Genomic DNA, 20,241 nt, shown 5'->3' with positions numbered 1-20,241 from the left:
TTACATGTAATTTGTGGATGTGTGTAAACGTAACATTCTGTAGTGCATTTAGTTGTTTCCCAGCAGGTACACAACATTATAAGGAATTAATATTAGGTTAGATTTAGGTCATGACGTCAAATAATCAAAATTAAATGTCTAGCCAGCGTCTACAGACAACGCTTTTCGATGTCCAATAACTAACGATGTCAAATTACGTTCATATTTGGTTGATATTAGGTTGTTAGAAAGTGACCAAAATCCGTCAACACAAAGTCAAGCTGTAACATCATTTGACAATGATGTTTGCTTGATTTTAGGCTGGACGCTGGACATTGAGGTCTGCCTGACGTTGGATTCTGATGTCAACTCCATTTTGATTTCCAAACAAAAAGCTGCATCCCCACGACAGTGGCGTAGCGGTCACAATATATATATAGCTTTAGTAAAAATAAAGCACTTACCGACATATATTTCAACGTTTAAATTAGCCCCAGTAATAATCTGCATGTGCTTTACTTTCGCCCAAATGCTGAGAGAAACTGAAAGTAACTCAAACATTTAGTGCAGTACTTTAAATGTCCACTAGGTGGGGGTCAAAACCACATGTGGCTAGATGCGGCTGAAGAACAATGATAGAGGTTCAAAAATATACGTTTTGGGAGCCGAATCTCTTTATAATTTTGATGTCAGTTGCGGGGCGGAGGGAGGAGGTAGGTCGGCCGCAAATGGCCCGCGGGCTGGCAGTTTGAGACCCCTGGCTGTTTCAGTCCAACATCTACATTAGCAGGAGGATGAAGATGAAACTAGGGTGTATATTTTAGCAAGACAATGATCCAAAACATCCAAAGAAACTCTTAGATGCTTTCTGAGAAAGAAAATCAAGTTGTAGAATGGCCCAACCAATCACCTGATCCGAATCCAATAGAGAATACAGAATAAAGCTCAGATTTGATAGACGAGACCCACAGAACCATCAAGATTTTGACACTCTGTTGTAAAGAAACTCACTAGTTTAGCAATAGTTCTCCTTCTGCCATTTCATTGTTATTACACAAAACTCATTCTTCAGATTTGTTTTGTTTTATTTCATTTTTATGTTTGTATTGTTTGGGTTTTTATCAAAATCTGGATCAATTCAATGTCAACAGCTCCTTTAGAAATATCTTTCCAAGGAAAAAACATGACAATGTGTTCAATACTTATTTTCCTCGCTGTATATAAATGCCACAGAGCAGAGATAAAAGTGAAATAAATAGAGCTTGGTTTTTGGTAGAGACTAACAATATTCTAATTCAGAAATTCAACAATTAAACATAAAATAAGATGGTTACGGAGACCTGGAAAGGACATGATGGTGGAGATAAAAAATGGGTGGGTAAAAAAAAAGAGTGATAGGTAAACATATTTTAAGGTTTTGTGTTCCCTCGCAAATATGCTTTGCTTTCCCTATCAAAAACGTTGTTCAAAAACACTTCACTTCAAACATGACAACCCTCCTGTTTTTGCCGGGTTTCTCCCATATTTTACCATTATATCCTATTTTTAGTTATTTTCTCATATTTTTCTTATATTTTGAATCTTGAACGCATGTTGAAATTAATATAAAAATGTCTGAATTCACTTTCTTTCCATTAAAGCTGTGGGTCGATCAGCACCCCTAATATGCAACCTCTGAATCGGTGAATGCATAAGTGCTGACTGACGGACACGCTCCGTATGATAAACTGATTCCAAATCAGCTTCTGTACACACCATATTACATGAATGTCATGGGGGAGTCGAGAGTATGAGACTGATTCCAGTGACGCTCCAGGGACAGGCGAGTCTTCGCTGAGGCCAGCTTCCAGCCTCCACTGCTGAGACTGCAGCTCTGCACAAGACTCCTGGCCAGCGGAGAAATCAAAATGATCGTGCCCAACTGAGTCTGATTCTCTCAAGTTTTTTTTTTCTTCACTCTCCTATTGGTGAAGTTTTCTTTCCCTCTCCGCTGTCGGCACTGGCTTGCATGGTTCAGGATCTGAAAAGCTACTCATCGATGAATTTGCTCTTCGGTGTTTGGACTCTCAATAATGACTTCAAACCACACTGAACTGAGCCAAACTGAACTTAAACACTAAATACTGAACTACCCTGATCCTGTTACTATGACCATTTATGTGAAGCTGCTTTGACACAATCTACATTGTAAAAGCGCTATACAAATAAAGCTGAATTGAATTGAATTGAATTGAATGAAGTGAACAGGAAGTGTTTGTAGAGAAACAGTTTTGCGAGATAACGCAAAACATCTTAGCAAGGGAACAAAAAAAAGTTAAAAATATGTTTTCCTATCATTTTGTGTTTTTTTTTCTTCCACCAATTACATCCCTTCCGGGTCTCCGTAGATGGTCACCATTGTATAAATAATTTATATATATATATATATATATTTCAAGAGTTCGCCCTTAGCTGATGATTGATTATGGAGTGTGTTTGGCATGCTGTTCCAGGAGAGCCCTGAGGTTGTGAGATCCTTGAGCCAGGGGCTCCCCCCGTTGCAGGGCGAGAGAGAAGTCAGAGTTCAGGTAGGTCTCGAGAACTCCCCTGCTTGATAATGTTGGAGGTAGATTGATGCTATGAAGTGTCTATGCTGTCAATTTAGATTTGTCAATTTACTTGTTACATGTTTTTGGTCTGTGGGAGGAAACCGGAGAGCCCGGTAAAAACCCACGCAAACATGAGGAGAACATGCAAACTCCGCACAGAAACGCCGACCGGGCCAGGTGGAGTCCGAGCCGGCGGCATTCTTGCTGTGCGGCCGTGGTGCCAACCACTAGGCCTCCGTGCCGCCCTGACAAGGAAATGGGAGGAGTAGGGGTGGAAGGGGGGATTCTTCAAGACGAAGATGGCTGAAGTAAGATACTCTGGTTATTTATAGTGGTTAAGGAGTCGTCTGATTGGTAAATCAGTGTTAGCTTATGTGGACCAGGTGATATCAATCATAAGCGCGTGCTCCTCTCGAAATTAGTTTTTGAAATAAACTTCACTTAATAAATAATCTAATATTGCGGTGTGATTATTGCAGATGTGCGTCAATGCTCAAACAATATATTTTGCAGCACTACGAAATACTGAAACCTGCAAATTTACAGATTTTTACAGTGTGTAAATAAATGCTCCATCCACATGTGCTTCAGAAAGGGGGAACCTGATGGGAAACAGTCTCAGCGAGAGCACATTTTCTCTAATAACACGCACAGAACTGTGATATCCCGAGCTGGCTGCAGGCTTTCAGTGTAATAACAAAGAGCAAGAGTGAAGCTCACTTCAGCATCTCCATCCGCCTGACCCGGCTCCACTTCACATAATCAGCGCAAATTCCTTTTCTTTCAGCCCAGATTACCCAGCTCTCTCCAAGCAGACCCGCCAGGGCCAAAAGCGCCTTTCATGAGGGTCTCGCTGGAGGAAAGTCGACAGAAAAAAGCATGCATACTTCAAACAGCAGGTAAAGCAAACACACAATGCGCTTATTTCTACAAAAATGAGCTCAAAGGGCAGTTTGGTGTCACTCACAATTTAGCCGACGTCCTGAACGCTGGTGCGCGATTGATCAAAGAGAAACGCCACTTAACGCCTTACTCCAAACCTTTGATCCTAATAATTAAGAAGCTTTTTCTGAGGGCAAAAAGCTACAAATATTCATCTGAACCCGGTATGGACTGATATCTGTCAGTAGGCCACAGACCGGCTGCATCTAATGGGAAGAAGCGTCCAGTATGTAACCCAGCAAAACACTCTTGCAGAGGGTAAATAAGGTGGATATTTGAGGGAAAAAATGGGTTTTTGAAGATGAAAGTCTAAATGGAGTCTTGAGAGAGAGCTGATGGAGTGTGTTGACCGCCTGAAAGTAGTCACGGGGAAACAAGAGCGGCTATTAGTGTCACTGCCGGCCTCCAAATGGACAAACAAAATTAGGGTTTGGTCTGGATGCAGCTCGCGCTGTTATCTGCTGTTGTGACTGTGGTGTGAACTAAAGAGGTTTAGGAGATAGAAAAGTTGAGGATGGAAGAGAAAGAGGCTCAGTTTAAAGGTAGATTGATGGAGAATGACTGATCAAACTTCAATCCCAAGTGGAAAAAAGGCATCAAAGACACAAACAAAATAGTAAAAATTAGATTGAAAAGTATATATATATATATATTATTTAATACTGAAATTGAAAAGAAACAAAAAAAAGGCAGCACATGCTAAATAAAATAGAAAATAAAATCTCTGCTGGGCGGACAAACAAAATTAGGGTTTGGTTCGGATGCCTTACACACTGTTATTTGCTGTTATGGTGTGACTGTGAGCTAAAGGGGTTTAGGAGATAGAAAAGTTGGGGATAAAAAAGAAAGATGCTAAATAAAATACAATAAAATAAAGAATAACATCTCTGGGCTTTCCCAGTACTGGGTTGCTGCTGAAAACATATGCTGGAATAATTGACGGTTCATTCCGTTGTGGCAACACTTGATAAATATGAATCTGATGAAAATGAATGAATGAATCTCTGCTGGGCTCCAAATGGACAAGCAAAATTAGGGTTTGATTTGGATGATGCTCGCACTTTTATTTGCTGATGTGGTGTGACTGCGAGCTGAAGAGGTTTAGGAGATGGAAGAGAAAAAGGCTCGATTTAAAGGTAGATTGACGAAGAGTGAATGATCAAACTTCAATTACAAGTGAAAAAAGGCATCAAAGACAAAAAAATAGTCAAAATTAGATTGAAAGGTATTTATAATAATCACTCAGGTTTTGCAGTTTGTACTAATTATTTTGAGAAAGGCATTAAAGGTGCAGTAGGTGATCTTCCACAATGCTAACAGCTTAGCATAAATCTCTGACTCACAGTCCCTCCCCTGCCGTCTAGAGCCACGCCTCCTGAAACACGAGCACAGCAAAAGAACCCTCTCTCATGTGTTAAAAGCGACTAGTGCTTGCCCGGCGGCGTGCAAGCCAAACAAACATGCGATTTCAGAGCGAATATTTAGAGTTGCATGGTAAACAATATAGGTAGAGACTAGGGAGAATAGCGCTATTTACTTGTGTTTTGTTGTTAAACTAGTTAAAATCTTCATTATCGATGCTGTAAAAGGTCCCTTATGAAACTGAAAATAGTCTTCAATCTTTCATCGGAAGATTTTAGTGGCTGAACAACACTTCTGTGAAGATAAAACGCATTTGTAACAACATCTAACGTTACATCAGTTAAAACAGTTTTAAAACAGAACATAACCTGTCTATGAGAAATCCTTCAGACATGGTGTCATCCTTTCTCCAGCGTGCAAAGGTAACTCCAATATTGATTAAGGTTTTTAAAAAGTTTTGATTTAGCAGGTTTTTACAGATCACGCGCATGCTCTCTCTCGTGTATGCGCGGCGGTCGGCGGAGCTGCGTACAAAAGGCTGCGCAGTTGTTCAAATTTACATTTGCTGACAGACAGATTGGGCTACTTATCGGAATTATGAGAGATGTCGGCCCGACTCTATTAAATTAGACGAACATTTTTTTGTTTTATGCCTTACCCAAAATATAAAAATACATATAAGTACATTTAGATCATTTACAGTAATCATTACTATTAGACTGTGACGAGACTTTCAACCAGCACCACAACACATGCTTCTGAAGACAACCACCTACTACACCTTTAACTGTTGAGCAAATGTAAATAGTGTTGTGAGAAATGCACTAAAGCCACTGAGAAAAACGGTTTAGAAATGCAATACAAAATAGCAGGATACTTAAGAGACAAAGACTAAGGATCAGTGATATCTGTAATACCTGGAGGTTTTCTCTATTACTGTTCACATTTATCTCAATGGCGAACGCTGACTAACTGAAAGCAGCCACGAGTTATTCACATCAGACTGTGGAAAAACAGGAACACTCCTACTATAAAATGTCTAAAACATTGCAATTTGTATGTTCTTGTAAAACAAATGACAGCATGAATCTGTGTTTTTTTTCTTCATGGTGTCCGGTGGAGACTGAAGCCAGACCTGGAGCAGATCAGCTGGATGGAGAGATTGATGACCGGCCAGAAAGACACCGACGACCTCTGACCTGATGAGCCTCTTCCCTCCAGACTCGATTCATAAACACAGAATCAGCAGCACCGCATCAGCAGATCCACATACTGTACACACACATCAGCAGTGTCAGTATTGCAGAACTTCATTCTACTGTCAGGTCCAGCTAAATGCTGTGTATATATATTACACACATTTCAATTCATAGTCATTCATCCATTCATTTTCTTTCCGCTTAGTCCCTTATTTGTATAATATTTATACGATAACTATTCCAGCATATGTTTTATGCATTAGATGCCCTTTCAGCCACAACCCATTACTGGGAAACACCCATATCATCTCGCTTTCACACACAGTCGAACAATAAGGCCATTTTTGTTTACCCAATTCAAATACAGTATTGCGCATGTGTTTGGTCTGTGGGGGAAACCAGAGCACCGAAATGACAACTGACTCGAACCAGTGACCTTTTTTGCTGTGAGAAGAGCCACAGTGCTGCCCTCACTTCATAGTCATCAGGACAAAAAAACTTCAATAATTTATTCCTGTGGCTCCATCCATCTGGACGGACGGACGGACAGACAGACAGACAAATAGTTATATAGGTTGATGAACAGATGGATGGAAGAAAGGAATTGATGGACAGGCAGGTAGATAGATGTGGATGGATAGATGGATGGATGGACGGACGGATGGACAGACAGATAGTGGATGTGTGAATAATTGGATAGATAGATAGACAGACAGACAGACAGACAGACAGACAGACAGATAGATAGATAGATAGATAGACAGACAGACAGACAGACAGACAGACAGACAGACAGACAGACAGACAGACAGACAGACAGACAGACAGACAGACAGACAGACAGACAGACAGACAGATAGATAGATAGATAGATAGATAGATAGATAGATAGATAGATAGATAGATAGATAGATAGATAGATAGATAGATAGATAGATAGTGGATGTGTGAATGGATGGATGGAAGGAAGGAAGGGATAGATGGACGGACAGATAGGTTGATGGATGGATGGATGGATGGATGGAAGAAAGGAAGGAAGGAAGGAAGGAAGGAAGGGATAGATGGACGGACAGACAGACAGACAGATTGGTTGATGGATGGATGGATGGTAGGTAGGGATAGATAGATAGATAGATAGATAGATAGATAGATAGATAGATAGATAGATAGATAGATAGATAGATAGATAGATAGATAGATAGATAGATAGATAGATAGATAGATAGATAGATGTGTGAATGGACGGATGGATGGATGGAAGGAAGGAAGGAAGGAAGGAAGGAAGGAAGGAAGGAAGGAAGGAAGGAAGGAAGGGACGGGCGGACAGATAGGTTGATGGAGAGATGGATGGAAGGTAGGTATAGACAGATAGACAGACAGACAGACAGACAGACGATAGATAGATAGATAGATAGATAGATAGATAGATAGATAGATAGATAGATAGATAGATAGATAGATAGATGGATAGATGGATGGATGGATGGATGGATGGATGGATGGATGGATGGATGGATGGATGGATGGATGGATGGATGGAGTCGACGGAGCCTCAGATCCCTCAGTGAGTAATGGTTTTTCTGGTGTCCCTCAGCTGATGGTGAATGCTGAGGTTTACAGTCATCAGTGGAGTGTTTGAAGTGTCTGTGAGTGGAGCTGAAGATGAACGAGCTGATGAACGCCAGCGTCAGCCACAGATACTGCACTTCCGGACGGAGGAAACACTCGTAAATCACATCACTGGAGCCACTGACCCCCGGCCCGCAGCAGAGGTGTAAGAGACAAACTCATCTGCTGCTCACACACACACACACACACACACACCCCGAGTGCGTTTACATGGACACTTAAATTCTGATTTTAATATGAATAAGATTTAATACTATATCAAAACAAAAATATATATTATTTTGCTTTCCCCATTGCAAGATGATTTTGCTTGTTTTCATGAAAAACTATTTTAATTTTGACAGTTTTTTTTATATCAAGACAATGTGTTTTGCTTGTCTAGAAAATGCTTCTTGATTTAAAAGAAAAATGTTGGGTTATTTATTTAACCCAATAGTTGAGTTAAAAATATTGGTCACTTTACAATAAGGTTCATTAGTTAATGTTAATTAATGCATTTACTAAGATGAACAAACAATGAACAATACATTTACTACTTTATTTGTTCATGTTAGTTAATGTTAGTTAATGAAAATACAGCAGTTCATTGTTAGTTCATGTTAACTCATGGTGCATTAACTAATGTTAACAAGCATGGATGTTAATAATGCATTAGTAAATGTTCAATTATGATTAATAAATGCTGTACATGTGTTGTTCATGATTAGTTCATGTTAGTAAATGCATTAGTTAATGAACCTTGTTGTAAAGTGTTACCAAAATATTTGGTAACTTGTTGGGTTATTTTGAACCTTCATTGGGTTATTTATTAATATCTCAACCAGTTTAGTTAAATGTTTGGTGCTTTTTTGGGTTATTTTTTAGCCTTTGTTGGGATATTTATTTAATACCTCAAACAGTTAAATTTAGAATTTTAAAAGTCAACTGATTTGACTGACACGAAACAGCTTTATTAATATGCATATGTAATGTTGTTTTTGCGTTATAAAGTTTATTTTAGCTCTAACGCAGTAATGTTTTTTTTTTTTTTTTTTCAAATTACCTCTCCGTTTTGTTTGTTTATGTCTGTTTTACCAGCACTTTTTTAGCATTTGATTTAAAAGTGCTTTCTCTATCTCTGTGTTCATTTCTCCTTTTTTTTTTTTTTTTTTTTTTGGAGGTAATGATACACATATTTGAGATATTATTGGTCAAGCCACTTTTTGGCAAAATAACCCAACAAATTAGTTACGTTGTAATCAAAACTGTTAGGTTCACTTTAACAACTCAATGGATTCCCTGCAGAAAAATCCAGCTTAAACCAGCCTAGGCTGGTTGGCTGGTTTTAGAGGGGTTTTGGCCATTTCCAGGCTGGTTTCCAGCCATTTCCAGCCTGGTCTTAGCTGGTCAGGCTGAAAACTGACCAGCTAAATCCAGCTAAAACCAGCTTGACCAGCCTTGATTAAGCTGGACATAGCTGGTTTTGGCTGGGCTCCCAGCCTGGCTAGGCTGGTCAAGCTGGTTTTAGCTGGTCATCTCCCAGCCTGACCAGCTAAGACCAGGCTGGAAATGGCTGGAAACCAGCCTGGAAGTGGCCAAAACCCCTCTAAAACCAGCCTGGTCGACCAGCTAAAACCAGCCAACCAGCCTAGGGTAGGTTTCAGTAGGGTAGGGTTAAAATAAACCAACAGCAGGTCGGTGCCAAAACAACCCATCATTGAGTTACCTGTTGGGTTACTATTAACCCAACTGCTTTAAATGAGTAGATTTTGACTTTAAACAAGACAAAAACTCTAAGTAGCCAAAGCATTTTCGCTGTGTAATTGATTTCATTTTGAAGCTATTACAACTTTAAAGAAATTGCAAACCTCTCAAAACTATCCTTCATACAGTAATCCATGGTCTTCAGGTCACAGACAGCAGCAGATGCTTTAAAAGGCCGATGTATGGACCCTGAGGAAATATTATGAAAAGCTCTCAAGCTTCTATTAATATCATAAAAGGCTCCAGCTCAGGTCATGCTTGTTCATATTCATATATTCATCCATATGTTGCAGAGATTTGCATGTTTTTGGAGAGTCGCCGATGAGGGCCCCTTAAGCTCTGGGGCCCCGATTGTATATAGGAGAAAGTTAAAGTGAGCATTTTGGGAGGACCATGAATTTACATGGGGAAGAGACTTTTGTGCGCATCTTACAGGACTGCTTGTTTTCAGCATGTAGATGTGTGATTGCATGTGAAGATTAATTTTCCCTGCTTGTTCAAACTGCTTATATATAATGAGCTAAAACAACCAAATTCTTGACTTTATTTTTGTAAAAAGCAGCCTCTTTTTGTCCATCATTCTTCAGTTTGTCTTTCTTCATGTTCAACAGAAGAACAAGTGGAGGAAATTATGACAAAATATTCATGTTTGGGTAAACTGTCCTTTTAAGATGTTTTGTGAATACGGGCCCTGGTCAGTGTGTTGTGGGTCAGTGGTGCTTCGAGCTCGTGGTCATTATCTGAACCCGGCAGTTTCTGCAGATGCGGCAATTAGTTCTGACCCAGAAGGAATTTCAGGAGACGGAGAGACGACATACAAGACACTCAGTGCACATAGATACAAGCTTCACTGCGCTTCACAATCATCTCTGAAAATACGGCAATCCTTTTTAATGTGTTTTTAAAAGCATTTACTGTAGCAGACATGAACTCAGGATTCAAGCGTCTTTAGTGATTTCCTTCAAATTAGTTTCACTTTCAGACATGTAGTCAAATGTGAAGTGACGTGCACAAGACTGAAACACTGCTTTAAATGTTTTTCCATCTTCATTACTGTCTTCACGGACTGTCTCCGTTCGGTCACACACTGTGTGCTTGAAGTTTGGACTGGCTATTTACTCGCAATTTAAATCTTAATCATTAAATTCTTCCTCATTCGCTACATATTTGTCTCTCCTACTTAGGGTGACCAAACCCTTAATACATTTATACAAACAAAACTGCTTTAAAAACGGTCTGTCCCTCGAGCATCCGCCTGTTGTTTGTAGCTTTAGCCTGCTAGCGCCGCTGGTCAGCTAAAGCTACCGACCTCTTTAACCATACACTTTTGACTTACTGGCTTTGCTCTTTACCCTGTAAAATGTCGCTTCCGTCTCTGTCCTTGTGTGCAGGAGAAGCATCGATGGAGGCGTTGGAGCTGGAGCTGGAAGAAGTGGAGTCCCAGATCCGCGCGCTGGTGGTAAGACGGTCGCGGCTACGGGAACGGCTTCTCGCCGTACCTAATGCTAAGGCCGTCTCATCACCTAAGGTACGTGGAAATTACAACCACATCATTCCCTCTACCTCAACCCCGCTTCCTTCTCTGTCCAGGCCCAGCGCACCCGGGGCGCGGCTCAGCCAGGCGTCGTTCACGCCGACACCCGGCTACCACGGCGCCTGGGTGCAGCCGCGCAAGGTGCTTCCCAGATCCCGGGGCAGAACGTCTCCGCCTGTGTTCGAGATCTCCACGGAGAACCGCTTCTCCCCTCTCCGCGAGTCGGGTCCCGATGTGGCCATCATCGGTGACTCGATCGTTCGTCACGTCCGTACCGCCTCCTCAAAAGGTAATAAAGTACGTACTTTCTGCTTTCCTGGTGCCCGTGTGAAAAATATTTCTACACAGATTCCAACCATCCTGGGCGCTGCCGAGAGCCCTGGTGCCGTTGTCCTCCACGTGGGGACAAACGACACCGGGCTCCGGCAGTCGGAAATCCTGAAGAAGGACTTCAGGAGCCTGATCGAGACGGTTCGACGCACCTCGCCCGCCACGCAGATCATCGTTTCTGGGCCGCTTCCTACCTACCGCCGAGGAAATGAAAGGTTCAGTAGACTTTTAGCTTTGAATGAATGGCTAATAACATGGTGTAAAGAACAGAAATTGCTCTTTGCTAATAACTGGAATCTTTTCTGGGAGCGTCCTAGGCTCTTCCGTCCTGACGGCCTGCACCCCAGTCGAGCCGGAGCTGAACTCCTGTCGGACAACATCTCCAGACTACTTCGCACCATCTGACTAGCAGGTAAAAATTCACAAAATTCACACTATAGCCACCTAGACTCTTGTTCACCCCACTTAAACATCAGTAACGCATATCTGGCGAATCCTATAGAGACTGTGTCTGTTCCTCGTATTATTAGATTAAGAAATAAACATACTGTGTGCTCCAGGAAAAATCTAGTAAGAATCAAACCAGAAAAACCAGTAGAAAGTGAAAATACAAATTTCGTAAAACTTGGTCTCCTAAACATCAGGTCACTTGCACCTAAAGCACTTATCATTAATGAAATAATAACAGAAAACAATCTTAATGCACTCTGTCTCACTGAAACCTGGCTGAAACAAAATGACTATATTAGCTTAAATGAAGCAACTCCTCCAGGATTCTTATATAAACATGAGGCTCGTCAAACTGGTCGTGGTGGTGGAGTTGCATCAATCTTTAGTGATTTCCTTAATATTAAACAGAGAAACGGACTTATGTTTAGCTCCTTTGAAGTATTATCGCTTAATGTTCAGCTGCCAGATACTATACAAAAACCTATGTTATCTCTCGCTTTAATCACCATATATAGACCCCCAGGACCCTATGTCAAATTTCTAAAAGAATTTTCTGATTTTATTTCTGACTTACTAGTCAAAACTGATAAAATGCTAATTGTAGGTGACTTTAACATCCACATAGATGACGCTAATGATACATTAGGGCTCGCGTTTATGGATTTAATACACTCACTTGGGATAAAGCAAAACGTTGTGGGTCCAACCCATCGCTTAAAGCATACATTAGATCTAATTCTGTCTTATGGAATCGAGGTTATTGACGTAGACATTATACCACAAAGTGATGATATTACAGATCACTACCTCTTACTATATAAGCTATGTTTACCTGAAATCAGCAAACCCGCTCCAATACTCCGCCCTAGTAGAACTATTGTTCCGTCAACTAAAGATGAATTTATAAATAACTTACCTGATCTCTCTCTATTTCGTAATGCACCCGCAAACTCAAATGATCTTGATGTAGTAACCAGCAGTATGGATGCCATCTTTACTAGCACACTAAATACTGTGGCACCCATCAAATTAAAAAAGGCTAGAGAGATTAAAACTATACCATGGTATAATAGTCATACTCGTGCGCTCAAAACAGCAACCCGCGCCCTGGAACGTAAATGGAAAAAAACTAATTTAGAGGTCTTTAGAATTGCGTACAAAGACAGTATGTCCAGCTATAGGAGGGCTCTAAAATCTGCCAGGACCGAGCACCTGCGCAAACTGATAGAAAATAATCATAAAAATCCTAGATTTTTATTTAACACCATCTCTAAATTAGCAAATAATCGGTCATCCTTGGAACAAACTACTCCACCGCAAATTAGTAGTGATGACTTCATGAATTTTTTCAGTAATAAAATAGAAGGCTTTAGACAGAAAATAGGAGATGCCAAACTTTCTGCACCGGCTTATACTCCAAATCCTGTAAATATTTCATTAAATCATAATAATAACCTACACTGCTTCAAAATCATAGAACATGAAGAGTTAGTAAAAATTATAAATAGCTCTAAACCAGCTACGTGTATGCTGGACTCAATTCCAACAAAATTACTGAAAGAGCTGCTACCTGCTATAGGAGAACCTCTTCTTAACATTATCAACTCTTCTTTATCTATAGGCCATGTTCCAAACTCTTACAAGCTAGCTGTTATTAAGCCTATTATTAAGAAACCGCAACTAGACACCAACAACTTAGCTAACTATAGGCCTATTTCAAATCTTCCATTTATGTCTAAAATACTAGAAAAAGTTGTTTCCACTCAATTATGCTCTTATCTGCAGACAAACAATATTTTTGAAGTGTTTCAGTCAGGTTTCAGGGCTCACCACAGTACAGAAACCGCCTTAGTGAAAATAACCAACGATTTACTCTTAGCTGCTGACCGAGGGTGCGTCTCGCTATTAGTTTTACTCGATCTTAGTGCGGCATTTGATACCATTGACCACAATATCCTCATAAATCGCTTAAAGTCTACAGGTGTCCAGGGACAGGCTCTACAATGGTTTAATTCTTACTTAACTGACCGCTACCAGTTTGTAAATCTTAATGGACAGCCTTCACAAATCTGCCCAGTAAAGTATGGGGTGCCTCAAGGATCAGTTTTAGGCCCTTTACTGTTTACAATTTACATGCTACCTATGGGAGACATTATTAGAAGACATGAGATCAGCTTTCACTGCTATACAGATGATACTCAATTATATATTTCCACTAAACCTGACGAGACGTCTGAACTTTCTAAACTAACTGAGTGTATCAAAGACATCAAAGACTGGATGACCAACAATTTTCTTCTCTTAAACTCAGACAAAACAGAATTATTACTTATTGGGCCTAAATCTTGCACACAGCAGATCTCGCAACTCAATTTACAATTAGAGGGATACAAAGTTAGCTTTAGCTCTACTATAAAAGATCTGGGTGTCATATTAGACAGCAATCTAACTTTTAAAAACCATATATCCCATGTCACAAAAACTGCCTTCTTTCATCTGAGAAATATCGCTAAATTACGAAATATGCTATCCATCTCAGATGCAGAAAAGCTAGTCCATGCTTTTATGACTTTGAGACTGGATTACTGTAATGCTCTATTTGCTGGCTGCCCAGCATCCTCTATTAACAAACTTCAATTAGTACAAAATGCAGCAGCCAGAGTTCTGACCAGGTCTAGAAAATATGATCATATCACCCCAATTTTATCCTTCTTACACTGGCTGCCTGTTAAGTTTCGTATTGAATTTAAAATATTACTTCTCACCTATAAAGCTCTAAATAATCTAGCTCCTGTTTATCTAACCAACCTTCTGTCTCGCTACGAACCAACTCGCTCTTTAAGATCTCAAAATTCAGGGCTTCTGGTAGTACCTAGAATAGCAAAATCAAGTAAAGGAGGTCGAGCCTTCTCTTTCATGGCTCCTACACTCTGGAATAGCCTTCCTGGTAATGTCCGAGGCTCAGACACACTCTCCCAGTTCAAAACTAGATTAAAGACCTATCTGTTTAGTAAAGCATACACTCAATGCATCACCTAGCGGGTTCCACACTGGCTTCTACATCTTGCTTATATACACTATGAACAGCAGCTACGCTAATTATTCTCTTTATTCTCTATTTTCACCTGGGGATACTCATCCCGAGGTCCTCAGATTAGGCGGAGTCACTGATTGGATCCAAGACCAGCGACGTGATGATCCCAAGGATTCCATATCCGGGACCAGGCCATATCCTGAGCTGCTGCTGCGCTGATGGTCGTGGGGAGTGGAGAACATGAGTCTGATTCCAGCGACGCTCCAGGGACAGACGAGTCTTCATTGAGGCCATCTTCCAGCATAAACCACGGCGAATGAAGTTCTGCACAAGACTTTTGGCCAGCGGAGAAATTAAAATGGTCGTGCCCAACTGAGTCTGGTTCTCTCAAGGTTTTTTTTCTTCACTCCCATCAGGTGAAGTTTTTTTTCCCTCTCCGCTGTCGCCACTGCCTCGCATGGTTCAGGATTGGTAGAGCTACGCATCGATGAATTTGCTCTTCAGTGTTTGAACTCTCAGTAATGATTAAATCACACTGAACAGAGCTAAACTGAACTGAACTGAACTTAAACACTAAAACCTGAACCACACTGTTCCAGTTACTATGACCATTTATGTGAAGCTGCTTTGACACAATCTACATTGTAAAAGCGCTATACAAATAAAGCTGAATTGAATTGAATTGAATCTTGGTATTTTGTCTGTTTTCAAAAACATTGGGCTCTATTTTGACGGTCCATGCGCAGAGCGGTAAAACGCAGGGTGCAAACACTATCAGGGCGTGTCAGAATGCATTTTTGCTAATTTACGGACAGGAAAATCCGCTTTGCGCCGTGGCGCATGGTCTAAAAGGGTTGAGTTTATTTTCTTAATGAGTTAAAGGTGTGTTTTGAGAATAAACCAATCAGAGTCTCATCTCCCATTCCCTTTAAGAGTCAGCTGCATCGTGCCAAGAGCGCATTCGCTATTTACAGGACGCAAAGTAAGTCTAAGTGGAAAAACTGAGCATTTTACAAGCAAACAGTTAAAAGTTAACAATTTTTTTTAACAAAAAAAGTTAAACAGAGCATCTACTGCGTGAGAATGAGAGATAATGGATCAGTTTCTCATTTGCTCTTGGATAGGGAAACCTTTACGCACAGACATCAATTAGTCTATAAATAATTAATTGCGTTTGTTAAGTGCAAATATTTATTTCAAAACTATTTCTAAATTCAGTTCTAATTTCCAGCAAACGAATAAATGAACAATAATAATGAAGTGTGCTCAAAAACCTGAGTTGAATCCTAAAACACATGCTGTGCCCCATATGGTCTAAAACCTGACAGGTGGGCAAATCTAAGCTTGTTTTTAATAAAACAAATATAAATATGCATATAATAAATATTACTGATGATAATAATAACATTATACAAAAGCAAATTGTTATGAATGAACTAAAAAAGCCTCCCGAGATGAAGAAGACATAAAAGCAGTGATTTTTCATATTTATGTAGGCTAGAAAATACCTGTAGTATGTTTTGTAATATTTTAATCCTTTATATTTATATCCTATATCTATTCTTATTATATCCTATATATATATCCTGAATATTTAAATTTTTTTCATATGTAAAGATATTTGCCTATTGCTCTCTTGTGCGTATTAAGCAGTGTGTAAGCGAGGCGCAACTCTGCGCAGGAGTTTAGACCGGGTTTGTTTTGGTCTAACGAAAAATCTATTTTAGTTTCTCAAAATAGCAACGCACCAGCGGTCCGCCTCAGAACGCCTTCCTTTTTAGACCAGAACGCCTATGGGCGCACAAATGAGCGCTAATGCATTTGCTATTTAAACAGCGTAGCGCAACGCCTCAAAACGACTCTTGCGCCAAGCTGAAACTACCAAACAAGTATCGCGCCGCGCCTTGCGCCACACTGCGCCGGGTGTATGATAGAGCCCATTGAGTTAAGTGTTTTAGACTAATTTTTAGACTAATTTCAAGAGTTTACACTTAGCTTGACTATTTTAGCAAGTTTGGCATGCTGTCCCGGGAGAGAACCCTAAGCTCGAAGATAGATGAGCCAAAGGCTCCTGCCTGGGCAATAAACATTAGGAGGGTACGAGATCAGGTAGTTATCAATAACTTTCCAAGAATGGATTTTATGTAGTAGCAGGTGCTTGTGACTTTAACTTTTGTTGCATGTTTTTTGTGTGGGAGGAAACCAGAGTACCCAGGGAAAACCCACGCGAACACGGGGAGAACATGCAAACTCTGCACAGAGAGTGTCAACTGGCTCAGCTAGCATTTGAACCAACGACCCTGTTGCTGTGGGGCAACAGTGCTAGCCACTGAGCGACCGTGTCGCCCGAACTCAATAGTATCTGGATGCAGCCTTTATGATGCAAGCTGAGACTGCATCACTCAGCGATGCAATATCAGACACAATGCACTCGAATGGAGCTAGTGACGTCACTGTGACGGGTAGGGTTAGGGGTGGGGTTAGGTGAGCCCATTAAAAAAGCAATGGATGCAGCCCAGATTGCACTGCACTAGGTCTGCAGCCAGACCCTTCTCCCCGAACTTAGAATTGAGGAGGAGGGAGAAGAGATGGCGGGGGGTTTCCAAAGACGAAGATGAGGAATGAAGTTTAGGCTGGATATTTATATTAAACTTGGAATGATCCGATTGGCTAGTTAGTGATTAGTGCCGCATTGTTCGCACGTTGCTATTTTGAGGAACTGAAAACTGAAAGCTAGTATGAAGTCAAGCTGAGAGTGCGTTAGTTATGTGCCTATGCGTGTCTAAACGCTCACACATTGCTGAATACACACAGGACAAACAGCAATACACAAATATATTTACAGATGAAAACAAATAAAGGATTTAAATGTTACAAAAATTGTTATTTTCTACATAAATATAAACACCACTGCCTCCTTGCCTTCTTCACCTCGGGGGGCTTTTTTCAGTTTATTCATGACAATCTGCATCTGTATAATGTTATTATTATTAGCGGTATTATCTATTATATGCATATTTATATTTATTTTATAAAACAAGTTTAAATTTGTCCACCTGTGGGGTTTGGAGACGTCTGCATCACCATATAGGGCATAAGAACAGGATGTATGAATGAATATAACTCAGTTTTCTGACCACACTTCATTATTATTGTTCATTTATTCATTTTCTAGAAATTAGAACTGATTTTAGAAATAGTTTTGAAACAAATATTTTTGCTTAACACAGGAAATTAAATATGTTGGCTTTCAGAGTAAAGGAGTAAAGTAAAGAGGCTGATTGGAGGAGGCTCGTTCTTTATCCTCATGCTGCAGATACAGGTCTGTAGCCAGCCTATTGAATGGGGTGGTTCTTTTTTTCTCAAAAAGTGGAGCGGTTATTTTGCAGTTATTCTTCTCAATTTCTATTATGAGGTTCAAATGCTGCATTTTAGGGCATTTGGGTTCATTTGGTCCAGACCAGGGTCAACAAATGATACACCGTAGCATTTTCTGCCGTCTTTGCGCCCCTTTTCACACCACACTGATTGCTTTGGTCCAAACCAGTTGATAAGAACCAAAATGCAGTCACCTGACAAAACCCACATCACTCATTGGCCAGATGTTATTGACTGTGTTTCCTAAACTGCTTTTCGATTGGTCAGAATCTATGTGCGGGAAAATGCCAATGGAGCTCCTGCAAGTAAACAAACCGGCAAACACAAAATGTGGCTTTCTACAATGGAAGGACGACTGCGCTTGCTGATTGTATCCCTGCTTATAGTATACTGTATAGTTTGCATACATCACTTTAGACAAACTTTACATTTTGAGAATGAAGCGTGGCTGGAAAAAAAGTTTTAATGCATTGCAAACGGCGAAGGAGCATCGCAAGCCACATGGCGTGAATTAATTTAGCTAAATTGCGACGTGGACATCTTTCGGAAATATTACCAACGAACCATCAGCTAACCCCCCCCCCCCCCCAACTAGACGAATTACCAACCTACATCACACATGACGTCACACGGGTTCCTGGTTGCAAAAAGAAATGTGTTGCAATAGTAAACATGTCATGTTGTGTAGTAGGATGCCAAATTTGAAAAGCCAAAAATAGCAAACTTAACATTTACCGCACACCACAATGTTTAATGCCAACCACAGATGCCTTTGGCTAAAAGGGAGCTGAATGAAGTGACGACCTAATTAGAAATGCTTGACTCTGCAGTTCTCATGTTATATCAGGTAAGTTCACGCTATGCTGAATCATACACATTAACCATTTTTGATTGCAGCAATGATTTCAGCATAAACAGTTAAACATGGTGAATTAAACTGCAGACACTGAATGCTAAGAATGAAACGTTATTAAGGTAAAGTTGGTTTTATATTCACACATTCATTCAGTGACAACTTGTGACACTCATTATATTAGCCGCATTTCCACTATCGGGCCAGTGCGAGCCAGGGCTTTAATCGGGCCGGGTTGAAAAATGAGGCCGAAATCATGTCGCGTTTCCACTGTCGGGCTAGTAGCTCACAGCGCGTCACGCAAACACCGCCCACAGAACGTCCCCGAATCAAACGTCACACAACCCGCCCACTTCAGCGGGAATGAGGCAGTTAAAGCACACCATGGAATCATCACGAAACGAAATTATTAAAATGAAGACAACCGAAACAAACAAATGACCCGTTACTGTACAGCGGTACATGAAATGTCTACACGCACAGGCCTGTGTATTTCCATTCATTACATTTGTTTACTCGCCGACCGACTGTTGGCATTGTGCATCGACTGCTCTCGCCACTGACGGAGGGACCCAACACAGAGCGCACACATCCATAATATAAAGCCACAGAAATTCTCCTTTATAACTCGATATGGCATGTATTTTATAACATCCTCGTTTTGATAGACGTCGTGTTAAGTGTTTCAGCACAAGAGCGAGTAGCCTAATAAAATATAGCAATATTTGTTGCACTCAGCAGCTATTCAGTAAAGCTCTTCATTTAAAGTTTCATTCATAAATTTAACCACATCATATAAAAACATAAACAGTTGTTTGAGGATATAGAACACATTTTGTGTTTGGACTTTCCCCCGATGCGTTTAAAGCAGCGAGCGCTGCGCAGGACTGAGTGACAGAAAAAAAGGCTAGATTCTGCTTTCACTCACCCAAATAATGCTCTGTTTGCGCGATTTGATTAATATCATCGTGTCCAAATACTTTATAAATAATATTTCAAACCTTCTCCGGTGTTTATTGTTTTATCGAAAATCTTTTTTTTTCAGACAGGTCTTTGCAAAATGAAAGTTAGGCTATATGTGGCTTTAAAACGGTTTGATTTATGTATTGTATATAGGCTACCTACATTGTTATAGTTAGCTTTATATAGTTAGTTTATTTTATATTGGTTTATTTATTTAATGCGATTTTATATATATCCAATATTTGTAATTCTTTAAA

The 20,241-nt window shown here is 40.2% G+C and overlaps 2 protein-coding genes across 5 annotated transcripts in view; both read left to right on the top strand.

The window, feature by feature from the left end:
- The window catches only part of LOC137489725 (uncharacterized), a 112,182-nt gene extending 96,702 nt beyond the window's left edge, over positions 1-15,480 (top strand). The window contains exons 5-8 of one of the 4 annotated variants that reach the window (XM_073910018.1): positions 5,994-6,164; positions 7,665-7,844; positions 10,834-11,718; positions 14,902-15,475. In XM_073910018.1, the coding sequence (XP_073766119.1) occupies positions 10,845-11,711 (867 nt within the window). In that variant the 5' untranslated portion in view covers positions 5,994-6,164; positions 7,665-7,844; positions 10,834-10,844 and the 3' untranslated portion in view covers positions 11,712-11,718; positions 14,902-15,475. The other 3 variants (XM_073910017.1, XM_073910016.1, XM_073910015.1) reach the window with 3 other exon arrangements.
- Positions 1-20,241, top strand: part of acaa2 (acetyl-CoA acyltransferase 2) — a 654,279-nt gene that overhangs the window by 148,937 nt on the left and 485,101 nt on the right. The window lies entirely within an intron of this gene.

Source organism: Danio rerio, chromosome 8 (assembly GCF_049306965.1).
Source record: "Danio rerio strain Tuebingen ecotype United States chromosome 8, GRCz12tu, whole genome shotgun sequence".
NCBI classification, from domain to species: Eukaryota; Metazoa; Chordata; class Actinopteri; order Cypriniformes; family Danionidae; genus Danio; species Danio rerio.
The sequence above is the reverse complement of the archived record's forward strand: the minus strand, read 5'-3'. Positions and strand labels throughout refer to the sequence as shown.